Source organism: Erpetoichthys calabaricus, chromosome 7, assembly GCF_900747795.2.
Source record: "Erpetoichthys calabaricus chromosome 7, fErpCal1.3, whole genome shotgun sequence".
Classification (NCBI taxonomy): Eukaryota; Metazoa; Chordata; class Cladistia; order Polypteriformes; family Polypteridae; genus Erpetoichthys; species Erpetoichthys calabaricus.
This window is the reverse complement of record NC_041400.2, coordinates 122642245-122669246: the sequence shown is the minus strand read 5'-3', so window position 1 is coordinate 122669246 and position 27002 is coordinate 122642245. Positions and strand designations below refer to the sequence as shown.

Genomic DNA, 27002 nt, shown 5'->3' with positions numbered 1-27002 from the left:
TGCTCTACTGCCAAGTTGTTTGCCTGAAGATGGAAAAGCCATCTCTGATAAAGAAGCACTGGAATCATCGGGTAGAAGTGTTCTTTCCTCAGATTAGCAGGCCCAGCACTGACTCAGTAAGGGGGAGGCAGCTTGTTGGCCGAGGTCTGCAGTACTCTGAACAAATCTGTGTCCTCGTATGTGTTAGTTCTGTATTTAGTGAGTGAAATAATCTACTCTTGCATTTTGCTTTCTAGTTTGTACTATTGTATTGTATTCCTGAGGCGGCAATGATAGATTGGCCATCTAGTTCTGTGAAGATGATTATTTTCACACCCACTGCACGCCCAGCATACCTGGAAAGGGGTCTCTCTCTGAATTGCCTTTCCCAAGATTTCTTCCATTTTTTCCCTACAAGTGTTGGAGTGTTGTCTTGTCTTCTTAGGGAGTGAAGGCTGAAGGGCTGTCATAAAAAATAGGGTCTGTTAAAGCCCAGTGTGGCACTCCTTATGTGATTTTGGGCTATACAAGAAATAATTGTAACTATTGTTGTGTTTCAATCCCCAGCACAGTCAACATCCACATGGAGTTTGCATTTTCTAGTTTTTTTCTGTGTGATGTTTCTTCTGAGTTTTCTGGTTGGTTTCCCATATCCCAAAGATTTTTAATAGACTACATGTACACGGAAGTGCTGATATGCTTCCAGTGAAATAACAGCCCACTCAGTCACTCCATTGTCTGTACTGCAGTTGAGATTTTTGTTTACTGGTGAGATTGCCAGAGAAAAAGAAGTTTAAGTTTCATCGTATAGATAGCTGTACAGCTGAACACTGTTGTGTACCTTTATGTTGAGCTTCCAGTTATGTACAACAAGGTACTTGGTTTTCATATTTTCCCTCCTATTCAGAAATGCAGTGTAAATGGATTGTCAGAGAGAGAGCTTTACGGTTAGTCCTCCCACCCCAGTTTGTAGCTGGCATTTTAAAAAGGAGAATTTTCGTGAGCCAGGGTCTGAGACAATTATGCTTCAGATATGATTCTACTAAAGTTGACTTTCTGTTGTGATTACTTTTTGTATGTGGATTTCAGGGAATTTTCATATGGTCGAAGTGAATAACATGTACAATAATGACAGCAACACTTTTTTTGATCTAATATAGCTTATTGATTGTAACCATTCTTTAATAAGTCTACATGAGGAATGTACTTTTTCCCTGTGCTTTGTCTCTTTAAATCGAGAGGAATGTGTAGCAGCACCTCATCAATTGAGAGAGAGCGAGACATTAATCACTGGAGTGACACTGTTAACGGGCTGGTGAGCAGAGCAAACTGTGGAGAAACATGAAATGATAACTGCAGATTAGTTAAACTTGGGACTCATTTGGTTTTGGGTTCACTCCAACAGCTCTTAGGCTTGAGCATCATCTCCTTTAATGTAGTCCACAGCTAGTACTGTACTACTGTATTTCAGGTACACAGCAACTGAACGGCAGTGATTTTCAGTTTAATTTTTGTAGCACCCATTTCTATGGCTTGACTATTCAAAATAAACAGCATGGACTGTTCTAGTCAGGCTATGATGGCAGATAATGGAGAATTATTTAAAATGATACTTTGTGTAAACCCCAAAATGACCACCACTACAAAGTGATTCAAAATTAATTTGAACAATCGCAAGTGTTAACGGGCAAAGTGAACGGTACAATCGAACACTGAATAAAAGCAGATTTTCAGAAAATGTTCTCCTCTTTACCTTCCTAGTGGATATTTTAATAAAATGAAAGGCTACTGAGCTTTGTAAGATTTTGTTTGAATATGTAACCAGTAATGGGATCATTAACCAATAAACTGCACTGCAATAGTCAGGAGATGAGGGGTCACACAGGGGGTTGCCTTCCAGGTGCACAGATACAAGACCTCGCTGGAAGGGTGGATGGACTCATGGCCAGAGTCGAGTGGAGTGAACATTGTGTAAAATTTGGAAATGGTGGGGAGGATGGGTGATAGAGGCTGGGAGTTTAGAACTTCACATGAATGGTCGAACAGTCATGGAATATCAAATACTGTACCTACAGTAACTCAATTTCTAGAGCAAAGTTCAAGTGCCATAGCAGAATAAGCAGAACATTAAAATGGTTTGTCTTAATGCTACGAGTAGTAAAATGAAATGAGTTGGAATTATAGGGAACTGCAAATAACTGATATAATATGAACAGCCAAAATCTGGCTAGATAACAGAGGTGGGCAGGAGTACAACACAGACAGGTACACATTGTTCAAAAAGGAGCAGTCATTTATGTTAAACTGAATTTAAATGCAAGGCTTCAATAAGGAGAGGGTGACCCACAGCTTAGTGAAAATGTCTGGATTTGAAGTGGCAGCATCAAGAACGATGGCCTCATATTAGGAGTGTGTTTTAGACCCCCCCCCCCCCCCCCCCCAGACTGATTAAACAACTCACCGTTATTTACATGTATTACAAATGTAATGCTTGTCCCCTTCAATACACTTCCCATTTGCGCTAATACATTGCTGCAGTCTGGTCGAAGGCATGGAGCAAATCAATTTCGGTCAGCTGTTTTAACACATCCGCCGTTTTCTTCTTTACAGCATCAACGGACTCAAAACGTGTCCCCGTTTCACTTTTGGGAAAAGATAAAAGTCGCACGGTGCTAAATATGGAGGATGTTCAAGTGTAGTAATGTGCTTGTCGGCAAAAAACTGCTTTACAGAAAGTGCTGTGTGAGCAGGCGCATTGTCCTGGTGAAGAAGGAAACCATTTTCCGTTTTTTTTCTGACTTTTTCTCTCAGCTTTATCAAAACTTCCTTATAATAATGCTGGTTAACTGTTGTGCCTTCTGGAACCCAAAATTACATTCTTGATATCGAAAAACACAATGAGCATGGCTTTGAATTTTGACCTGCTTTCACGAGCTTTTTTCTTTCTTGGTGATGACGGTGTTTTCCAGTGCATTGACTGTCTTTTGGTTTCAAGATCATACTGGAAGATCCAGGTTTCATCACAAGTGATTACTTTATGAAACAGGTTTGGATCTGCGTCAAGTTGCTGCAGAATGTCAACACAACATTCCCTGCGACGTTCTCTTTGCTCTGGCGTGAGAACCCTTGGGTCCATCTTTGCACCACTTTTAAACGTAGCATTTTTTCGGCACACTACAGAAAACACAACCGAAATAAATGGCGACTCACAACCAACTGAACGTCATTGAGTGCTGCTGCTTGTCATGCAGGTTCAGACATGTTCAGGGTCACCACGCATGCAGTTATAACCGGTTCTGACTGCTTTGTTTAGTAGGTGGAATCATAGTCTCGTTATTTAATAGACACACCTCGTAGTTTAAATTTAAAATTGTTTAATAATAGTAAAATGGCAAATTTAGTACAGGGGACTTTTTTTACCCATAAATTGATTGTGTTAGCCTTAAAAACAGCGGAGCACAAAAACGTGTTTTTAGATATAATTAGTGACTGTTTTTAACATAGCATATTAAAGCACAAATAATGGGGTAGGCTTGTGTAGACGGAGTATTAGGACAGAATTAAAGGGGTAAAGGTGATGAATCATAAGGTACTGGTGACCATAACAGACCGCACCGTATTATGGGGGGCACTTATTCTACAACAAAAACAGTTACATTTAATATTAGTAAGGCAAACTTTGAGCAGATGTGCCAAAGCCTCAGTAAGATAAATTGGGGTTTAAGTATGGAGACAGCTGAGGAGATGCAGGGTAGGTATGAATGTTTTATTTTTTTTTAACATATAATGCAGGACAAGTAAATACCAAACTTTAGAAGTTGTAAGAAATTAAAGAAAGCACTGAGGCGGATAAATACAGAACTAAAAAGCAAGTTACAACGGAAAAAACAACCACATACAGTTAGGTCCATAAATATTTGGGATTGTGTTAATAAAATGCTTTAGTTGCCTCACATTTTTATGCAATCGTTTTCTTCACCCCACTGAATTAAAACTGAAAGTCTGCACTTCAACTGCATCTGAGTTGTTTCATTTAAAATTAATTGTGGTAATGTACAGAACCAAAATTAGAAAAAAGTTGTCTCAGTCCAAATATTTATGGACCTAACAGTAAGGTATAAGACTAGTAACTCCAGTGCTAACCGTAGGGCATATGAGAGCAATGGCTGAAAATGATATTAGGAAGGCTAAAAGACAGCTGGAGAGAAATATTGCAGAAAAGGTGTAAAATGACCCCAAGAGATTCTTTCAATATTTTAGTAGTAGTAAAACAGTCAAGGAGCAGGTGATAGGTATTAGGAACAGTAAAGAATATACAGTAAAATTGCAAATGCCTTGAACTTGCATTTTACTGAAGATCACTAGTGTACTAGAATTCTATGAGGAAAGAACAAAAAGGATACAAGCAGATATACACATTATTTACTTTTTATAAAATACCACACAAAGTGTTAGTGATCAAACTAAAAGAAGTGGCAATTCCGATGACTGGCTGAAGGAAGGCATAGAACTGGCTCAGAACGGGGGACCAAAGGGTAATAAGGGCAATGTTTTCAGAATTACTGTATGTGATGTTGAAAGTGATGTCCCTCTGGAATCAGAGCTGGTGCCACTGCCTTTTATTTTAACATACATCAATGACCTGGACAAGAACATAATAGTAAGCGGGTTTGGTTTGACGATGATACGAGACGAGTTGGAAGAGCAGATAATGCAGAGCAGATTTCAGCTTTGACATGTGGACTAGTAGAAGACTGAGAAAATCTTTGCAGATCAGAGAGGTGGAAAAATGGGATAAAGTGGTTTATTCTGTACCGTAATTTGTCCAACCAGTAACCAAAAGTGCCGTTACTCTCTGTCCAGATGTACTAATGTTAGATCGAAGATCTAGGCCCCCTAGACATCATCAAGACTCACCAACATTAGATAGAGGTGCTGGTCCTCAAGCATTCAGATGTATTACGATTCAATCAGAGACCAGCTGGGGGTCGGGGTTACCTCTTGAAGTTTCGAACGGCTAGACAGAAAATGTCATAATTTTTCATTCAACTTCTGAACAGCAGTTGGGAAACACTGATGTAGAATCAGCTAAATTTTTTACAGACCGCCTTGGACAACATGCGTGCTTGAGCAGGTTTGTGGCAGATGAAACTTAAAATAAGAAAATGGAAGGTATTACATGTAGGAAGTAGAAACTGAATACACAATGGAAAGTCTGAAACACACTTTATGAAAAGGACCAAGGAGTCACAGTGGACACATCACTAGCTACATTCACACAGTATTGTAATGTGCAGAGTTTAAGACCAGGGAGGTTATGCTTAAGTCATAGAACAAGTGAGTGAGGCCTCACCTAGAGCACTGTGTACAGTTTTGACCTTCATATTATAAAAAAGATACAGCAGCGCTACACAAAGTCCAGAGAAGAGCGACTAGGCTCATTCCAGGACTAAGAGGTATGAACTATGAGGGGGGACTGAAGGTTTTTAGTTTCAGCAAATAAAGATTAAGAGAGGGCATGACAGAAGTGTTTAAAGGAATTCGTACAGTGGATCTCAGTTACTGCAAAATAAAATTTGAAACACAAACACGGAGACACAGTTGGAAACTTGAGGGCAGACTTTGCATAAATGTTAGAAAGTCTTTCTTCATGCAAAGAACCGTGAACACAAGGAATAAAATTACCAAGTAGTGTGGTGGAGAGCAGGACATCAGCGACCGTCAAATCTCTGCTTGATGTCATTTTGGAAAATACACAAGAATGGATGAGCTTGAGTTCAATGGCCTGTTGGCAGAATGTCTGTAATGTCCAACTGCAAAATAAATGGAATACTGGTAACCAGAAAATAAAACCTTTGGAGAGAAACTAAATGTTAAACACACTGAGAAGACAGAGAGAACAGCAAAAACAACTAAAATGGTCCAAAGACTCCATTTATGGTATAATATTTCAAATACTTAAAAACAGAACAAAAAAAAAATACTGGAATGGCCAAGTACTGTTGTAGTGTTTTAATAGGATGATTTTTTTTTTTTTTAAAGATCACAAAAAATAAAACACATGTACAGCCATCCATACAGTGGACCAAACAATATACACACTCTTTCAGCAAATTAAAAACCACTTCACTTTTTTCACATATTTTTCCCCATTTTTTTCTCCCAAGTATCCTACTATAATCTACTTTGTAATACACATTATCTTAATTACTAAAGATTATCTTCAGCACAATTTAGGATGACAATTAAATAAACCCTTGATATTTACTAAACCATGAAGGCAAGAAAAGCACCAGTAAAATATTACATGGGGGGGACAATTTCAACAAGATTTCCTAAGGTGAAACAAATGAACATCACCTTTCTGTAAAAGAAAAAAAAATAAAAAGTTGTAGATTAACAGGAAGAGCTTTAAAATCCAGCTCCAAAAATTGCATTTAGCATATATACTGTAAGATGCACAAAACTATTACATAGTACAGTTTTTTATATTCTCATTAAATAGTGCAGACTTTATTCCAGTTGTTTTAATTTATAGCATTAAATAGTAAGAAAATAGATTATAAATGCATAGGAGGACGAGAAATGGAAACGGCTTAAAAATATATAAACCTTGCAAACGAAATGATAGTCTTTCAATTTATAAATACTCCACAAAAGATGCATAACCAATAAATGAATATGCTCAGAAGTATTTTGATTGGAGCGGAAATTCTCAATATCTGCTTGACTACACACTGTTGCCAAGGGTCGCTTTTAACGGCAAATTCTTTAAACAAATCTGCTTAAGCAAGGCTGAACTTTACCAAACATAGATGTCCAATGCATTAAATTTCAGTTGTTCTCATCCAAAAAAACACACATTACATTATTTTTGTAATCTGGGATTAAAAAGCCATCTGTCTACAAGAATCACTTTTAAAAACACGGCCTGTCTGATCAGAGTAGATGGAAACGAAGTATTGTGCAATAGACTGCATCTTCCATTCTCGTCACTTTAAATAAACTCTTGTATAATAAAAGTAAACATACTGACAATAATATATAATTTTTAATTTAAGTTGCTTTCTCTTCCCCAGATAGGTTGCTGTCACGTCATTTTTCATCAAGTTTTCTAAATGATTTTTTAACTTAGTGTTTTATCATAACGGTACCATCATACTGTACACCACATTTGAGGCTGGCCATTAGCTCTCTACAGAACGGGACAAAGACAAATTAGGGAAACCACTTCCAATGTTTCTAGATTTTAAGGGCATTATTTACACAAAATGAGGCTTTCATATCATTTATGCATGCTGCATATTATAGACTGAAACTACAGATTACAAAAAGTCTGCTTTGTCCTATTAAAGAAAACAAAAACCAGTACCTACTATACATTACAGGCTCACTCAATAGCAGCTGACGCTTGACACTATTCAGATAATTTATTGTAAAACTTGCCCAGCCTTGTGTTGCACCCTTTTGGTTTTATTTACCCTGCACTGCCTTCACCCTTTGGTTTCAATAGTGTGTACACAATTTGAGGAATCAAATCTCAATTACTACTATAGATCAATTCATTAACCCTAAATGAAACGCCAGATAAATACATAAACACAGAACACTCACAAAGATATTTAATAATCAAAACGTAACAATGCAAAAATATTCCAAAGTGGTAAAAAAAAACTGAAATGATTCTATATGTGCTGTTTTACTTTGGCTCAGAGAATAATTCCGCTGTAACTGCTATCTTCTCTATCTAAAACTGAGCTCTGCACATGTGTCAAATTCTTCAGACCACAAAAGTGGCTAAAATATATCAAGATCAATGCAGCTATCATTATTTGGGACAAGCTACCCTTGATTGCTTGCCATTCAGTGCATTTTAAAATGTATATAAGGCGCTCATTCTCAAAGCCAGCCAGCAAACATTAAGAGAGCTTCAACAGTGCTTTCTGAATAACAAGAGCAGGCTTTATTGTAACTATATATAAAAATAATCATACAGCAGATGTTCAATGGTTTGAAGGTTCAGAGGATGAACTGTAGCCATTACCTTCGTAAAGTTTAATGAATGATTCCCTCCCACCCCCCACCACCAAGACCTGACTACCAAAAAGCAGCTCGACAGTACAACAAAAACTGCTCGGGAGAAAAGATCAAAAACGAGTGCAACAAAAGATCTCAAAGAAAGACAAAACGTGATTGGACGGAGCACACGACTTAAAATGGCCGCTCTGCCTTTCACATTCCTCATTTCTTGTTTTCAAGGGGGTGGGAAGAGAAACACAGTATAACGCCATGACTTTGGTTGATTTATGAATTAGCAGTCAGAAAGATCCAGTTTTGTTTTAAAAATTAGCAAAATCTTATCATTCTGTTAAATATCAAAAATACTAACAAAACGTTTTTTTAGATTATTCAAAAACTTTTAATTCTTTCTCTTTCTACCAAAAATGTAATGAAGTCCAAACATACATGTTGGTTTAATTGTTATTTTCGCTTTCCTTAGATATCGTTGACATGCACCCTTATGATGGATATTTACCCAAACTGCAGTTCATACTTATGATTTTTGTATTATGGAGTCATCAAGGTCCGCCACTTTAAGTTTAGGATTATTATAACATCCCAATTTTTAATCGGCTATTGTTAATGTCTCTTGAGACTTCGCTAATAGAAAACACATTTGAATTGCTTATTTATAAAAAAAAAAACTTAATTGTTTTTACTAGATTATGAACAGTGTGCACATATGCAAGTACATTCACAGCTTTAAAAACGATTCAGGAGTTGTTTTTTTATTTATACAAAAGTAGACCTTTCTAATAACTATATAAAAGTTTTATTGTTCCAAACCTTCAACAACTAATTTGTCAAACTTTTAATAGCAACACTTTTTCTGGCAGCCATAAATCGTACTAATTGGTAATTGAAAATTTTGAACTTATTTAAGATCAGGACTAACATAAAGCTAAGCATTTACAGATTAAATATGCGACAAGGATGTGGAAAGGTACTGTACTCGTAAAGGGTGCATGATGTCATGGCAAATATTTAGTAATGATATACAGTGCAGTCACAAAAGCAAAAATAAAGAGTATAAAATGTGCAATTGGTGCATTTCACAATATTCCCATTACCAAGTTACAGTTCCAAAACTCGCACTGGGTTACATGATCAAGCACAAAGGTTATTGCTAATTATAAGGTTTTCCATTTTCCTGTTCTTTTTGAGTACAACCTTCTATTGATAGCACACACTATTTATAAAAATGTGTCATTAAAGAAATTCATTTAGGTTTCAGTATTACACAATACCTACCAGCTGACAGCAGCCTAGTTATCTATTGATAAAGTCAACCAAGTTCCCTTTTATACTGACATACATCCTTGGTCATTGATTTAAACAGTTTGCTGAGGAGCGAGACATATCAATGGCTTCAAGATACTCCTGATTAAACAATCTAAACACAAGTCATTTTCATGTTTTGTTTCGAGTAAATACCCGCTCCCCTCTTAAGGTAAGATGTTGCAGTTGATACTGTAGTACCTCTGTGTCAGCAGGCTCCTTAATGTTCATTTTGTCTAGATTGAGGTAGTCCAATGATTTAGAGTGAGCTCTCTTACCCTTCAAGAGACAAAGGGGCAGAGGACCATGAAATACTTTGCTGGGTTCCAAAGGCAGAGACTTGATGCAGTTGTCACCTGAGCTAGGCATCCTTCGCCTCCTTCTTCCATTCACAGCTGGAATGTCATAGGGCTGGTAGTAGCGGCTCTTTGTTTTATAAAGACGTGCTGCCCGATGGAGACCCAAATCATGCTGCTTTGTGCACTGACTCGGAATGGACTCTCCAGAAGCCTTCTCTGTGTTTGACCATTTATGAGCAAGTTTCAATAACTCCTCACCAGTGGTGAACCCCACAAGATAGTTGGAGTCCATGTGAAGGATCTGATAGCCTGACACAGTCCTTTTTATAGGTGAACAGGGTGTGCTTGAGCATCGCGGCTTTTCTGGTTCAGTTTTAGACTGTGAGATACTATCCCCTCCAGTGGGAGTAGAAAGAACAGGCACTGCAGTCCTGGAAACACCACTAACATCCACCTCCATGTTTAAGAGGCTGTCTAAGAAAAAGCAGAAAATGGTATTAGGTCAAAATTATGGAAACAGTCAGTCAAAAAAACTAAACCCACCCATTAGGAATGTTTGCTTTTTAAACAAATACTTTGTACCATATCATGTATGACCTGGTTCAAAATCCTGTTCCACAACTATTACATCAGTGGCAAAAGATGGCTCGAAGATCATGTTTGCTTGAAAGGGAATGTGATTAAACTATCATCTACTCATCTATTTTCAAACAAGCATTTCCATCGTACAGTTTTATGGGAGAAGTAGCCTATCCTGACAGAATCAGGAACCAATATTAGGCAGGGAAGGAAAGACAGACAGACAGAGACTCATACCAAGACAGATTCAACTAAATTTACCCAACAGATGTCTTTTGGATGTGGGATGACAGGAAAATTGTGAAAGTGTTCTTCAACCATAATATGACCAAGCACAATAAGACACTAGCATTGAAACTCAGAGAAATACTTAAGAATTTCTAAATGCTCAAAACTCAAAAAAGATGTGTATATAATAGAGACCATTAGTGAGGACACGGTCTTATTAATGTATAGAATGATCAATGTGCATCCCATCTACAGGCATGTAGCATTACTATAAACAGATCAGGAACGACTATGTGTCATCTTCTATGAGATTCTGTTCACGGTTGTTGCTGCCGTTTTTGGACCTGTGCAAAAAATACGTAAAGGGAAGTGAAACTTATGTCAGATGGTACTCTGCATCATTCTAATTTCAACAAGAGAAGTCACATAAAAAGCCACCGGGAGACGCACAAACCAGAATCTAGACAACAATGAGAAAATCACTGGATATGCTAGAAACAAACGGAACCGTTGACATGGGAAAAACACCCCAAGACCTTATACCGACAAGAAACCTAACCATGTGCAAGGACTCGTTTTATGGGATATGCGGCAACAGTTAAGAATAATGATTTGTAGTGCATCACTGTGGTATGTGTATTTAATATGGTTTGGACTTCAATAAAAAGCCCACTTATATATTTTTATTTATAATTATTATCACAATAATACAGTGCCCTTTTTTTGCATTGCATGTATTTGTTTTATTTCGTGTACTGTATGAGAAAGCATTTATCATACTCTGCTGGGATAAAGGCAGCATTTTTGCTTTAGAAAGATTTCCAGTAAAGGAGTGGCAAAAGTCAGAGTTAGACCTTGATTGGTTTGTATAACAAAATATTATACAGTACTAATGTTAAAAAAAAAAAAAGTGTTACTGCATCCTAGCATGTTGAAACTACCAATGCCGGACCTTGGGTTTGCTGGAACAACAGAGCTGCTTATTTGCCCAACACGAGTACTTCTGAATTACTGTCCCCTGCAACTATCCACCTTCACCCTTCTGCATACTCTTACAACATCTGGTGAAGGTAACTACCGAAGCATATCAGCTGACTGCTGAATTCCTCTCCTTGCTGCACACAGAATGTTAACACACGTTACAAGGTACCTATATACCAATTGTTTTTCTTCAGCAAGTTTAGTAAATACACTTTAGACTTCTTCGAAGTAGGGCTGCACACTATACCAAAAAACTAAATTTCAAAACAGTACAGTAACAGCTGTTCAGGATTTTCGGTACCAGAAGCCCACCCCACCACCTTGAAACTGCTATTGCACACACAAAAAACATTTCACTGCTATCAAGAGTGCGTAGTGTGGAGACTGGAGTAAGATGGGATTTTGGAGTTATCCGTTATTGCATTCGGAACAGTTTTGGTAATGGTATGGAGGACTGAAAGCTGGTATCGATACCAAAGTCGTAATTTTAGTACCAATCCAACACTACTCCGAAGGCAAAATCATAACACCCATCTTCTTAATTCAAATCAGTCTAGACATCCTGGAAATGATTAAAGAAAGTGCAACTCTTTAACTAATTTTATTTCTTTATTCACTTCTGAATTTTAAGCTTTTGTATAAATAATGGCACTGGAAAACTGAAAGTGGCCAATTTTTTTAATATACAAGGGGGCTCCGTCCCCTGCTCGCTTCACTCGCCTACCCCCGGCGTTTTGAACCTGTGCCCGCTGGTCAGCCGTAGTTTCAGACACGCGTTGTAGGAGTTTGCGTTGTTCTGAACCCATGCTTGACCTGCTTCTGCGGTTTGAGACGCGCGTTGTAGGCGTATATCCGTCAGTTGAGCTCGTTCGGTTTGAACCCGTGCCTGTTTTGCCTCCGCAGTTTCAGACGGTGCATAGGAAGTAAAGAACGCATTGTACGGTAAATCACAAAGATTTATTGGAATATCTCTTTATATACAATATTTGTAGTAAAGATGGTTTGTTGTCCTTGAATGATTTTTACTTGGTATTGGAGTATTTATAACTAAGTTTAATGTCAGATGAACGCCGAACTCATGAGAAGGCTACATAAAGTTGTCCATGTCCAAATACGCGCTCAGAGAGGTATATGCCAAATTTGTCCATGGTCTGTGCTTGGGATTTGTTGATTGTCACGGCAAATGCAGGTTTACTGTGAAATTGGCGTCGCCCAAGTGTAAATGGCAATTCAAGGGCAGAACTTGTAAGGTCAATTCTAGGAATTAAAACAGTATTGTCAGAATGTGATCCTGTAAGTATTTTTGCTTCAATAGCATTGTTTGTCATGGTGTTGATGACTAAACGTGTACTGTTGCATAAACCCTGTTTAGTATTAAGGTTTCTTAATAGCATGACAATTGTTCCGATTTTAAGGTTAAGATTGTGTTGTGGCAATCCGGCTGGGTTAATAGTGTTCAGATATTGTAAAGGGAAATTAAGATGTTCAATGTCGTCTTCAGAATCAATTTTGTCAGTACTTAGAAAGAGGCGGCTTTCTCCAGGAAGTAATGCAATGACTTGGTTATTTATGTGATCAACATCAATATTCTTTGGACATAATATAGCCCGTCGCGTTAACAGTGGTATCTGGTCTATTGTTTTGGAGGCGTGAGTGCAACTCCATTAGTTCTTCCTTGTTTAGCATTAGTAATATGGATAATGGATTGCACTTACTGTTAATACGTAGCGTTTTCTGTGGTTGAATTGTTAAAAATGTATGACTGTAATGTGATGATTAAGTTATGCTATATATAGTCTTCACGTGTGAGGATGACGAACCTTTAATATGGAGTGTTCGTTTATTCTTATTACCCATCAGGTGTTGTGCCTGTGTCTTGTGTGGTTGCACTGTTAATATTGTATAACTGTAATGTGATTCAAATATGTTGTGGAGTCCGTATTTTTGGGGTTTCTGTACTATATCATGTTTTTGCTTGCGGGTTATTAGAGGTGCGTGGATCATGCATGTGTAGTGTGTTTGCGTACTGTCTGGCGCTTTCCGCACTCCAATTGATTTCTGACCCCTGGCGTATCATGTCGGGTTTGATTTGTGAACCTTTCTCGACTCCGTATTCTGTCCCGTTTTACACTGGGGTTGGGCGCGGACTCCTGTTGTTTGTGTGGTTATGTCGTTCGTAGTCTCCATGGACTCCGTAGTCTGTGGGGGGGTTTGTGTGGCACACCAAGCAGCACATTATTCTTAACTTTACTCAGCAGTAGTGGCACGCACAATATGGCGGTGACGCCTGCGCCCTCACTACGCATTAGTGCCACTCACAATATGGCGGCAACGCATGCGCCTTCCGTATTATGTCAGGTTTCACCATGCTGTGTAGGCGCCTTTGCCTTTCGTACTTTCCCGCGCCTTCCGACGCGCGATGTAGGCGCCCGCACTTTCCGGGTCTGCCTCCGCTGTGTGGTGTGGACGTTTAACTGTCGTTGTTTCCGCCTTTATATTCTGTCCCTCGCTGTGCATGTGTTTCGTGCCTAAGTTTTTTTGAAGCTGTTGCATTCCAGTTTTCATCATCTGTAACCTGCTCTCCATGTGTTTGGCCCCGTTCTTTAAAGTCTTTATGACGTTTTACTTTGTTTCCTTCTCTGTCTTTTATTTCTGACCTCGCTTTATCCTGCTTGCGGCATGTCAGACGGTTCGTAGTCTCTCCCGTTTTGCTCTGGGGCGGGGGGGCTTTGTGTGGTGCCTGCGCATGTTCGTAGTCTCTCCCGTTTCACTCTGGGGAGGGGGGCTTTGTGTGGCGCCTGCACACTACGTCTCCTGCGTCCACGGGCAGGTCCCTGCGTCCATATCCGGTTTACCATTCTCGTTTAGTAATATGGATATTTGTCTCATCGTATGCCCAATAGTTCTATTTCATCCCCTCCAGGCAGAAATTGTAAGAATTTGTGGTTCAAAAATGAAAACAGTGCAATTTCAAAATAAGAGCTACAGATGAAGTTGAATACTTTCTAGCTGAGGCAGAGGTGTCATGCTCTATAATATTTTTCACATATATAAATTTAAAGAATTGGTATTCCTATTATAACATCGCAGTAGAGTACATTACTACTGCCTATAAAATTTTGTTTCCAAGAACTGTATATTAGTTTACTTTAAATGTTCACATTTCAAAATTATTTCTACAGATATTGTCCTCTTTTAACAAATCCAAAAATAAAGTACTGAAGCATATGCATCAATGTAATGAAACACTTAATAGATCATTATTTTATATGCATAAACATGTTTACACCAGACAGAGTGACTTAGCGACTTTGGCAATGAACGTTAAACCAGTAGTGCCAGTGTTAAATACTCATGGCTCAAGCTGTGATCCTTAGCAAGTTACTTCACCTGGCCTGTGTTCTAATCAGAATTACTTGTTAACAAGTGTAATGTACTCAAGTCTCATACATCACCTTGGATAAAAATGCATCTGCTAAGTTAGTAAAATATATAACTCAGTTCTTAAATTTTAAAGGGTGGAGTAGTGGCTCTGAGGCTAGGGATCTGTACTGGCATTTGGAAGGTTGCCAGTTTGAACCCCGTAAACACCAGAAGTGATTCCTCTCAGTTGGCCCCTTGAGCAAGGCCTTTTACCTTTAATTGCTTCATCCAAAGTATGACGTTAATCTGCATCCAGCCCTGCAAGCAGGTCATCCGACATGCATGGCAAACTCAGGGTTGGTGACAGGACTGGCACTCCAGCCACCTTAAAAAAAAACCTCATGTCTCCTGCTGCACTTAGGTCCCAATCCAGGTGGTTCACTGTGTGGTGGGTGCGGCAACATGCTATCAGCTCATGCTCCCCACCTTCTCTCAAATTTTAAAAATCAATGGAAATATTAAGCATTTAATGATACTGATGTATACATTTCAATCCATTGTTCTTGGATTCACAGTACTTACGTAAGGCTTTATTATACAGTCCTTTTTTTAAAAGCACACCCTTGTTTACAACTGTGCAAATGTCAAGGTGCTCATTCACCAACTGTGGCACACCTTTATTAACAAAGTCAACAGATGAAAGTCCAAATAGTTACTATTATTGCATTGAAAAAAAAAAAGCATCGCACAACTGCATTTGTTTTTTTCTACCATTATCTTTTGTAGCATACAGTAACTAAAAGGCTGAATCAGTTTGGGCTTAAATGATTTATCCCTTCTGACGATGCATGTTTCACTAAACTTTTTAAGGGGCTAGGAAGGACTACTGTACTTCTTGGATAGCACCACATCATAAAAATAACATGCAGCTCTCATACTAGCTGCTAGGAGTGTGATGTTATACAGTGTAAATCCAGGCCCAGAAGGAACAGGGCCCACAATGCCATGGTTCACACGCACAAGATGTGCTGAAAAGCTGCAGACAGAAAGCAAAAAGCTACTGGAATATTTCAGAGAACAACATGAATATGCTATTCCTGCTCTAACAGACAGGAAAATATGGTTCACTATATGAAATTAGTGCATTTACTCAGGACAGAATAATGTAGGAGACTCAACATCAGGTTAGCTTGAAGCACTGAACTACACACGTTTTGTCATTGTGAGTTCACTTTCAAACGGGTAAGCATGATTAACTGACATGTACACAATAAAGTATATAAAAATAACTTCAGTTTCAGTTGGTTTTGAATTTATGCATATATTGTTTTATTAAAAACTAAGTCAGTCTAGCTCAGCTAAAAAAAAACAAAGAGCTGGCTAGTACAGAGAGATAAACATGGCATGAAGAATACTATACAGAACTACCATGTTTTAATGAATTAAAAAATAATAAATAATAAAATTAAACAAAACACCAGTATGTGCACTCTTCTGTGTCTCACATATTGTTGGATGTAATGATTTCCTGTGTCAAGTTTTTATATAAAAGCCTACTTAAACCGTTCTCAATGTTTGCATATCCCCAACTCCACTCATACATGCGCAAAAACACTGACACAAAAAGAAAAATCATCAGAACACTTTTTCTTTGAGTCATTTTGTGCATGCGGGGAATCCTATTTTTTTGTAAAACTGGCTTCCTTGGCTACTTTAGAATGAACACTTCTGCTATCACAAATTACCAGTGTGGTCAGAGAAGGACTTTTCAATGCAGCTTTAACAGTCACATATAAGAGAAGCAGCAGATGTATCGGTGATACAGATACATTGTTAGTTTTAATAAATGAATCTGTTTCCAACATCTGCAAGTTTAATTAAGCTATGTATTTAATTGAGCTGACAAAAATTCCAATTAGGTTTCAGTTTTTATATTATTGAAATGGCAATTTACAAGCTATTACTTTTTAGTAATATGAATAATTGTTTTTTTTTTAAGAAAAAAACAGATTTCATTCACTATGGCTTATTAAAAAATTGTTTTGTTCATATATACAATGGTGGGCAAAAGTAGGTTTACAGTTTGTATGGATTTTTTTTTTTATTAACTTAAAAGAGCATTACAATGGCACAGTGCAATTAGGTACAATCATGTAAGTGCTCAAATTAACTAAAAGAAATCATAAGGATATGAAATAATAAGACAACAAATACAAATAAATAAGTAACAAATACAAGAATAAATTCTGTATTTTGCATTACCTATAACTACTTTTGCACACCCCTGTATTTGTTGTTAAAATGCTACTCCATTCTTTTCTTTCTAATAAGAACTACCAGACTACAGTGTTCAATAAGCATTTTTTTTTCTGCAACTGATACCAATACAAAGCATCAGTGCGTTCCTAAATCATTAACAAACAAGAATCCCACCCCAGTTCAATATTGTCAAATGTATGGAGTGCAGTAAAATTCATACTTTGGTGTCTAAAAAAAGGTTTCTGCTCTGCAGCTACTACTAGCTAAACATGCACTTTAACTAGAAGGAAGATTTCAGGGGTTTCAAGGTAAATGTGGACTGTACCTTAAAATCCATGAATTCTTCCATTACCTACAGTCAAAAGTCAACATAGTACAATTGAAAAATGAATACTCTCCAAGTTAATCAAAAGGTAGTCTAAAAAAAAAGACTCATTTCTGACAGTTTATCCCTTTTCAAACTTATAACATCATCTACTGAACAGAAATCTCTGTGGCAGTGGTTAATTTTGTAATATTTCTGCATTTAAAAATTTGAAACAAAAAAAAAAACTTTCTAAATATCCTGCTAACTTTGTTATATTAAAATCAAGTTCTCTCATACATAAACTAGGGCTACCTTCAACTCCATCTGGCAAGAGTGCCTGAAAGCTAATTTGTACTGGATTTAGAATTCACAAACTGAAGTAATCATATAGAAAGTGCAGAAACAAGAAATCCTAGCTAAAATCAATTGTGATTTTTGGCTACAGTGCTTTGATATGTTATGCAGGCACTTTGTTTACTTCTGTTTTGACTGGTCAAAGTGCATCACCCTGTGAGCTGAAATGGTGGTTTAGATCTAGACGGAGGAGAGAAAGAGGAAAGAAAAAAAAAAATCAGGAGATTAGGAGGGTGTTTCTTCAACGTTAATAATCATAGTACTTTTATCAGACATTCAGCACTGAATACTATTCACAACCTATTTTGTTAGTGTATGAAAGTATAACTTATTTTGAAAATAGCCTAAATTAGGGGTGTCAAACTGAGCTCAGCAGGCTAGACTTTTTTTTTTTTTTTATATACTGTAAAGCATCACACTTCATCAATATTCAAAAAAATATAACTAACAGCCCACAATGACCAATAGTTTTTCCAAAGACCCCCTTTAACATGCATTACAGTACATATATAAAGAACACACTGTTTCAGCAAGATTCCAAGATATGACATGAAGAAGATGGTAGCTTGACTTGACACTCTGATGCTGCCACTGAGCTCATGTTTTAAAGCTGAAAGTGTCTAGAGGCTGACCACCCTTCCAAAGTTTACCTGACTGCTGTCACCACCCTAACATCTTTTGCCTTCCCTATAGATTTGATTGTTATATAATGAGTAGAAAATGCACTTGTAATTCTACCCTACTTAATTCTTGCCAACTCTGAATGTGGTTATGTGTTCCATTATCAGCACATTATCCCCTTATTTAATTTATTTTTTTTAAAATGTGGTCAAGCACTATCCAATCATGACCTGTTAATATAGGTAAAAACAGATGTACTTTGCTTTACATACAACTTTCACATACGTATGTCTACACTGCCTCTATCACTGGACTTTATGCAACATCATCATTTTCTCACTCAATGTGGAATTTCGTCTCATGGATGCTGATAGCTTTCTTAACCAGTTTCAATGTCCAAAAAAGGAAAAGATGTTAAAGACTGAAGACAGTTTCAAGGGAGACGCAAAGCTGAATATACATGATAACCAGAAAGGTATATTTATCTCTAATTTGTAAAGAAAATGCATTTATTTTTTAAATATATTCTAGCCCATGTTAGGTGAAAAGTGTTACATTGAGCCTTCAAAAAAATTGAATTTGCCTCTCGGTCTAAGTGAATCTCACAGCAATACACATTTATGTAGGCTGTAAACGTTTAAATTGCACTTTTTAATATATTTCAACAATATATTTAATATGAAATCTATTACTGGATGACCGTCCTGTGAGAACAACAGGGTATAATTCCTCTGTCAGAATTAAATTTAAACAATTATTATTATTAATCAGAATGTGTGCGCTATTGGCATGCAAAAAATAAAAAAGATTTAAATTAGATCAATTCAGTCAAAGCTTTTCCTTATTAGGTGTAATAGGTTGTTACATTTTTACCTGTATGGATAGGATTTCAACTTTAACGGACTAATATATTGTAATACAACATCAGGATTGGTGTCCAATACTTGACAACATTAAAATACAACGATTTATTATATTATGTGGAGTAGGGATGTTAAAATCCAAGAAACCAGGTAACATTTAGCATAAAGATTCAAAAACAAGCAAACATTCACACAGAATTCCAAACTTAATGTCAAATCAACAGCAGCTCAGAATTTGCAGGGTAATTTGCAGCATGTTTTTTACATATTATGCTGAACACTAAAAGGCTAGTTGTTTCAGGTTTTATGACAGTTTAATCAGTTAGTGCTAAATGTTGGGAGGTGGGGTTTCAAATGTGCAGCATGGACATCCTGTTTGTTACCAGGATGCTTCTCTCTATTTCCTCCATTATTGCTCTCCCACCCTCTCAGCACAACAAAATGAAGGGGAGGTTTGGAAGATGCTTGCAGATTCTGCTGGTTTCCTCTCTTTTAAGTCCTTCAGCCTCAACTCAAATTGTTAAAATGGGGAAAAGATATGGTGGTTTAGGGTAAACTCAATTAACATAGATAAGATCCACTCATGCCAACACAGACCCCAGTTTTTAGTTTACACACATGTGTGCTCATCTTCCATCACCAGAAACACAAAGAAGTAAATGACCTGCGTAAGAAAAGGTTGGACTTACAAATATTTAATCTCTTCAAGGCCAAACAAAAGTCAAATGAATACACAGCGTCCAAATACGAGATTTGCTCAATTAATATAGGAACAAAAACACAAAACTGCATAAAAAGTAAACACTGTACCACCAGGGGCAAAAATGAAAACCTGTAGCCACAGTAGTGCTATAAGACCAGAGTTGGAGATCCATGCTGTACACAAAAGTTGGGGAACCATAAGGCAAACTATTCTCCAGGAAAGCATGAAAAGAAACCAGTACAAATACGTGAAATTAAACAAGTTCCTCGATATACTTATCTTAAATTGCTACCTGAAAAGCAACACCTTTTAATTAAGTAAGAAGAACACAGAGGTTTTGAATGCAGTCACATTAAGTGAGGATCACTTTACTTGATAAAAAGAAAATTAAAGCACTTAAAAGCACACACAATGTCCTGGATGCCTTCAGTAAAAGAAGCGCGTACATACCAATTTTTAAGATATTAAATATTTGAAGGAAGAAAATTATGCCGATTAACTCATCACACATTCAATAATGTCACAAGCTGCTCAGTAAAATTAAAAAAAAATTGATAAAAGTCATGTAGAGTATAAAAATAAACCGTATTATGCTAAATAACAAATTGTGGCATCTGCACCATACTTTATGATTAAGTATTTAAAATCTTTCCAATACAGATTTATAGCTTATATTGGTGATTAATTCTCTGCAGTCCTGCTTTGCTTTTGTTCATTGACTAATAAAGTGGTAACTTTCAAAAACAAACAAGGTTCATAATTAGTGGATATCAACTAACAGTATGTGTCAGAATTGATTGAAAGTAACAGATACTAGTTCTGACTAACTGATATTCACCTTTAACTGGACTAATAAATGTGTAACTTTAATACTATCTATAATTACACTAAGCCGCCAGCGAGTAAGACACCCAAGGCGCATGCAGGATGGAGCCACGCCCAACAACTCTAAGACCATTGGATACGACGACAACTCGCAGAGCCACACCCACCAACTCGGAAGCGACGACTCACAAAACATGGCGTCATTCATGTTCGTCTGTGCTACAGTCCACATGCACCTCTGAGCCACGTTGACTTTTCGGTTACAACGCACGACTGCGTCCACCATTGCAAACTGTTTTACATGCTACATACAGTGATTTGCATCCGCAACAAACATGCAGTACCATCTAAGAATATGCAGAAACATGGAAAACGTTTCCCCGCCCACCAACACTCCTTATTCCCCGGCCCGCGTCCATCCTCGCTCTCCAGGCATTCACACTGCCTGCTCATGTGCCTGGACGCAACAACTCACCAACCACCCTGGAAGTCGCTTTCGTCTGTGCTACAGTCCACATGCACCTCTTAGCCACATTGACTTTTCATTATTCTTTTCGGTTACAACACACGACCACCATCGAAAACCATGGGAAATTAACAACGAAGCCCCGCCCACAAACTCTAACCCTCCTCCCACGTGATAGGGAACGCACCTCAGAGCACCGCCCGCCAACTCAAAACGTCCTCCCACGTCCACCCTCGCTCTCGAGGCACGGCTTACTCATGTGCCCGCCCCCAACAGTTCACCAAACACATACTCGCTTTGGACTGTGCTACAGTCCACATCCAGCTGTGAGCCACGTTGACTGTTCATTTGCCCTCCAAGTCTAACGCTTCAAATGTATTTCTTGGAAACAACACTTCTTTCAATGTTATACAAATTCCTGCATCAGGTAACTGTTTGTTTCAATCAGTTGGGTTTTTCTGGAAAAATGTCATATACAGGTATATTGCACATTTTCATAAACTGCAGTATTTTGGATTTTAATAGGCAACACAGCAAAAATGCCTGTCCTAGGTGCTTTTCAAACATTTTGTCTCATTGTTCTTGTTCTTCCACTAGTTTTAAACTTTAACTCTATCAAAACAAAATAACAAGGATACAAGACAAAATAAACGTTAGGCCGTCTGTTATATAGGCAATTTGTTTAGGTCACACATTCCCAGATCTGTGTGTGCCAGTTTGACAGAGCACAGGATAAGTATAATTTGTTAATTCATCAGCCTGACTGTATATAGTCTGTGTGTGCTAGCTAATGGATTTTAATTTCCCTTTTCTTCTTGAATTTACTTCTTACTATTTTTGCAGCACAGCACATTACCAAAAGAGAAGTACTGCATTAAGAGTGTGCAAACCATGCAGGTTGAAGGCTGACACTTGGTGACGATGGCTACTGAAAGGTTTTTATTAGCAAGTTCCAATTAAAAACACTTTTTACGTATTTTTAATAAAAAAAAAAAAGTTCTTTCTATCTTGGCTTCCTTAAATTTGTTTATATGTTTGGCAATTCTGTTTTTTTCTTACTTTCACAAACACCTGGAATTAAAATTCATTTATAGAAGTGTTAAGTTCAGATGTGCAACATAGCAGTAAGTTTGCTTAATGAAGCCAGGAAATGAAGTGCTGTCCTTAGTAAAGACTATGCAGTATGTATGTCAGTTCAAGTGACAGAATGCTTTTATTTTAATGCCCTCTGTCATGAGGATAAATGCTTTCATATATTGTATATCTGATGAATTAGTGATACTACATCTTAAACATAAGATTCATTCTTCGCAAAAGATTTTATCTTGTCTGGTGAAGTGCAGGAATGTCAATTTTAATACGCTTTTTTCTTACAAACCGTTATTAAATACAAACTTTTTTTTAGTATGTGCTAATGCTTCATGTAATCTTGAACTGCTGCTGGTGGACATTGCTTATCTCTTTCTAATGTTAATCCTTGACAGTAATAAAAGGAAGATACAACTATTCACTCTCTCATTTTAAACATACAAGAGCTTCTTCACCGTTTACTGCACTAATCCCCAAATCAGACAAGAATATGTTTGGCCATCATCATTTAGAACTCATGGCAGCTAGGAAAGGAGTTAAGACTGGGTTGAAAGGCTGAGTCCAGTTTTTCAGATTTAGAACACATTTTGGCTACTTTAGATATACAGTAATCCCTCCTCCATCGCGGGGGTTGCGTTCCAGAGCCACCCGCGAAATAAGAAAATCCGCGAAGTAGAAACCATATGTTTATATGGTTATTTTTATATTGTCATGCTTGGGTCACAGATTTGCGCAGAAACACAGGAGGTTGTAGAGAGACAGGAACGTTATTCAAACACTGCAAACAAACATTTGTCTCTTTTTCAAAAGTTTAAACTGTGCTCCATGACAAGACAGAGATGACAGTTCTGTCTCACAATTAAAAGAATGCAAACATATCTTCCTCTTCAAAGGAGTGCGTGTCAGGAGCAGTGACTGTCACAGAGATAGAGAGAAAAGCAAACAAATCAATAGGGCTGTTTGGCTTAAGTATGCGAAGCACCGCGGCACAAAGCTGTTGAAGGCGGCAGCTCACACCCCCTCCGTCAGGAGCAGACAAAGAGAGAGAGAGAGAGAGAGAGAGAGAGAGACAGAGTTTGTTTTTCAAGCACAAATCAATACGTGCCCTTCGAGCTTTTAAGTATGCGAAGCACCGTGCAGCATGTCGTTTCAGGAAGCAGCTGCACAAAAGATAGCAACATGAAGATAATCTTTCAGCATTTTTAGACGAGCGTCCGTATCGTCTAGGTGTGCGAACAGCCCCCCTGCTCAATCCCCCTACGTCAGGATCAGAGAAAATCAGCGCAAGAGAAAGAGAAAAGTAAGCTGGGCAGCTTCTCAGCCATCTGCCAATAGCGTCCCTTGTATGAAATCAACTGGGCAAACCAACTGAGGAAGCATGTACCAGAAATTAAAAGACCCATTGTCCGCAGAAACCCGCGAAGCAGCGAAAAATCCGCGATATATATTTAAATATGCTTACATATAAAATCCGCGATGGAGTGAAGCCGCGAAAGGCGAAGCGCGATATAGCGAGGGATTACTGCAGTCTCATACAATGAACCATCAGGACAGTGCATTACAGACACTTGACAATTAAAACTACTTCTGTCAGCATTTCATTTAGATTTCTTTCATCTAATTTTGGATCTTGACCTTGACACTTGACCTTGAATATGAAATATTTTGAGTTTAACAAGTATTTTTTTCCGTCAACACTGGGGATGGCCTATGGTATTGCTTTCAGTTCCAGTATCACCAGTTTAGTTATGAAGAGGTTTTGTTGTTTTTTTTTTTTTTTTTAGATATGAACCAGTTTTATTCACAAATAGGTAAGGGTCATATACACTGATGTGTTTTTAATATGGAAAGGTGATTTGGATTCATTACTACAACTGCATAAATTTCTTGTGATCACAACCTCTCTTTTACTTTGAATTATAATGAATGTTTCACCACTTTTCTTGACACTATTTTATGCAGAGGTGGGGTCTCTAATTTTCCCCAATCAACACCTTACTTAATGCTCACAGTCGCACAGTGTCAGTAGCGGCTTCTGAATGCACAACCTCAGGATCTGAAGTCCAAAACCTTAACCACTCCACCACAGTGCCTGCCATTTCAGTCACTCATTAATAACTTGCCAGTTTCACAGTTGCACTTACACCACATTTCTTCTAGTTCACAACAATTCATTAATTCTCCACAAGAGATTAAAACTGATTTTTAAATAGAGAGTATTCTAAAAGATGTGTATACTTGACTGATAAACATACTCAGTATGAAAACAGACTTCCTTCTTACTCCATCAGATATTGTTAATTATTGACACCAACTAGTATGATCCTTGACCTATTCTAAATAGGCAAATGCTATTCATAAATCTGCATTAGCACATCCTTCACCTTAATCCATTACTCAAAACTGCTTTATTTAAAATTTCCACATTATCAAATCTGTCAGTTCAGTCTATACCACACGTGCAACACTTAACCCACAACATTCCAATCAGTTTGTGCAAACAGGGGCCTACAAGGAAAAGCTTGTTCATAAAGCAATATTGTAGGCACTCTTAATGGTCAGATTACCTTGGAAGTGCCAATGGTGTTGTGTCTACTTATCAATTTGTCGTTGCCCATTTTTTTATAAAGGAAAAATGTTTCATAAAGTTAACACTTGTATAGTTCAGCATTAACTGAATATCCATAATGTGATACAAAACACCGTTTTACATCATTTTACAGATGTTTATTATACTTTAGCATACTTGAAACATACTGTCTTGGAGAATTTCCACATTCAAGAAAAGGCAATTATAACAATCAATAACTATGCCATAAGTCCTTTTGGACATTTGCACTAAACACTCAGAACCCCACAGGACTCAACAAATCAACTAAATTATATATTTTTTTCCATACATTGTCATTTATTACTTGCTTGGTTACTGTGACTTTTGCTCTCATATCCTTCTCCTTAGTGCTGAGCAGAGACCGCTCTGATGTTTTGACACATAAGCTAGTTTGGTGAACTTTTCTTTAACTTGATGATCTACACTGGCTCATTTTTTAACCATTTTGTATCATTCTTCTATACCTCAAAATTTCATGACTTGTTTAAGTTTTAAACGTTTCAATACTCCTGATCTCCTTGACCACACATTGATGGCTACTTACTGTTACTGCCTAGAACTTACAAAGTAAATCAGCTTTTAAAAAAAAAAAAAAAAAAAAAAAAAAAAAAAAAAAAGTTTCTCTTTTTTGCTTTTTCTCCATTTTTACTATCCTCACTTATTTGTATCATAGTTTAGGCTTGGAAAATTACATAAACAACACTCACCATAGTATGTAAGTAGTTGATGTGTAATTAACTAGAACAGCTTAACAAGAGTACTATTAGGGTACTAACGTACATTGATGCATGCATTTCTAATCACATAATTCTTTAATAGTCAAACTACGATTATTAGGATTTAAAATTTCATCATGGAATTCATTGTTTTCAGTCTTTCTATAGTCTTACATCTTAATAAGGAATTATAAAATTTGTTCTGACTGCTATACAGGTAAACAAGGCTGTTATGCTTATTATACATATGTTTTTAGTACATACTAGTTCTAAACAAGCTGAACATTCAATGTGTACAATCTGCATTTGCTTGTCTTTTCATCATAAGCATTACCTACCCAGTGTTCACCTCAAGCCCTGATGAAGGAGTGTCTCGCAAACTATGTTGGCAAATTAGTTGACTGCATATTTGGACTTTGATGGGTTGGCTAAAACCCTCTGTATTACCACACAGGTTAAAGACTGAAAACCCAAAAAGAACCTGAAGTTACTTGAAATGATTTCATCTATATACTGTATCAATATCTGTACACTACCAGTAAAAAATATTAGATCACCTTGGTTTTTCTAGTTTTTATTCAAATTTAATCAGTGGAAATGCACTGAATGACTTAAAATGGTAAAAAGATAAGCAGTAAACTGCTGCCAGAGGTTTATATTTAAAGTTTAGGTTAGCAAAAACTGAAAAAAAGGAAATTTCAGAATATTACAAATGGGCCTTCTTCAGAGAACAACCTACAGATATTCTGCAGCAAATAATGTAGATTAAAGCCTTGCAAGGTGAAGCAAACAATTTGCACATGTGTTCCAACATCTGTTGATTACTTAAAAACCCTCTGTCTTAAAGCGAGTTGGAACAGACTGTTTTTACACCCTCTGAAGTACTACTTGGACAATACTACACTATCTATATATATCTCAAGGTGTCTGTTCATTTTGTTTTCTCTTAGAAAAAATATTTTGGAATTGTAGAATATTTGGTGGTTTATAATTTAATTCATTTTTTATTATCTTTCATATCTAATACTTGTGATTTTGCTGTCGCCCAATGCTACATATTCATCCTGTGTAGATGTATATGAGGGATTTTCCTCAAGTTTTCTTCCCACGTATTCTTGGAATACAGTGTAGTTTAACTGACAATTGGTGTTAGTGTGGATGGACTGATTATCAGTACAATGTTTGGGTTTTTGGGGGGATGCATTCCTACCTTGTGCTCAGTGCCCTCAGGACAGGCTTTGTCCAATAACTTTGTACAATAACTCATACCTCAATTGGATTAGGTCAGCTTGAGAATGATCTCTCTCTTTCTTTCTTTAACACTAACTGTGTGCAAAATCACAAGGTGCTTTACAGGTTGATCTACATTATAATACAGTATCAAATAAACATCAATACAACAGCAACAAACAACATCTAC

General features: G+C 37.3%; 1 protein-coding gene across 2 annotated transcripts in view; it reads right to left on the bottom strand.

Moving 5' to 3' along the window:
- Window positions 1–5976: 5976 nt before the first annotated feature.
- Window positions 5977–27002, bottom strand: part of macir (macrophage immunometabolism regulator) — a 30304-nt gene continuing 9278 nt past the window's right edge. Inside the window, exon 2 of one of the 2 annotated variants that reach the window (XM_028805311.2) lies at window positions 5977–10091. In XM_028805311.2, coding sequence (XP_028661144.1) covers window positions 9451–10091 — 641 coding nt within the window. In that variant the 3' untranslated portion in view covers window positions 5977–9450. The remainder of the gene's footprint in view (window positions 10092–27002) is intronic. The other variant, XM_028805312.2, reaches the window with a different exon arrangement.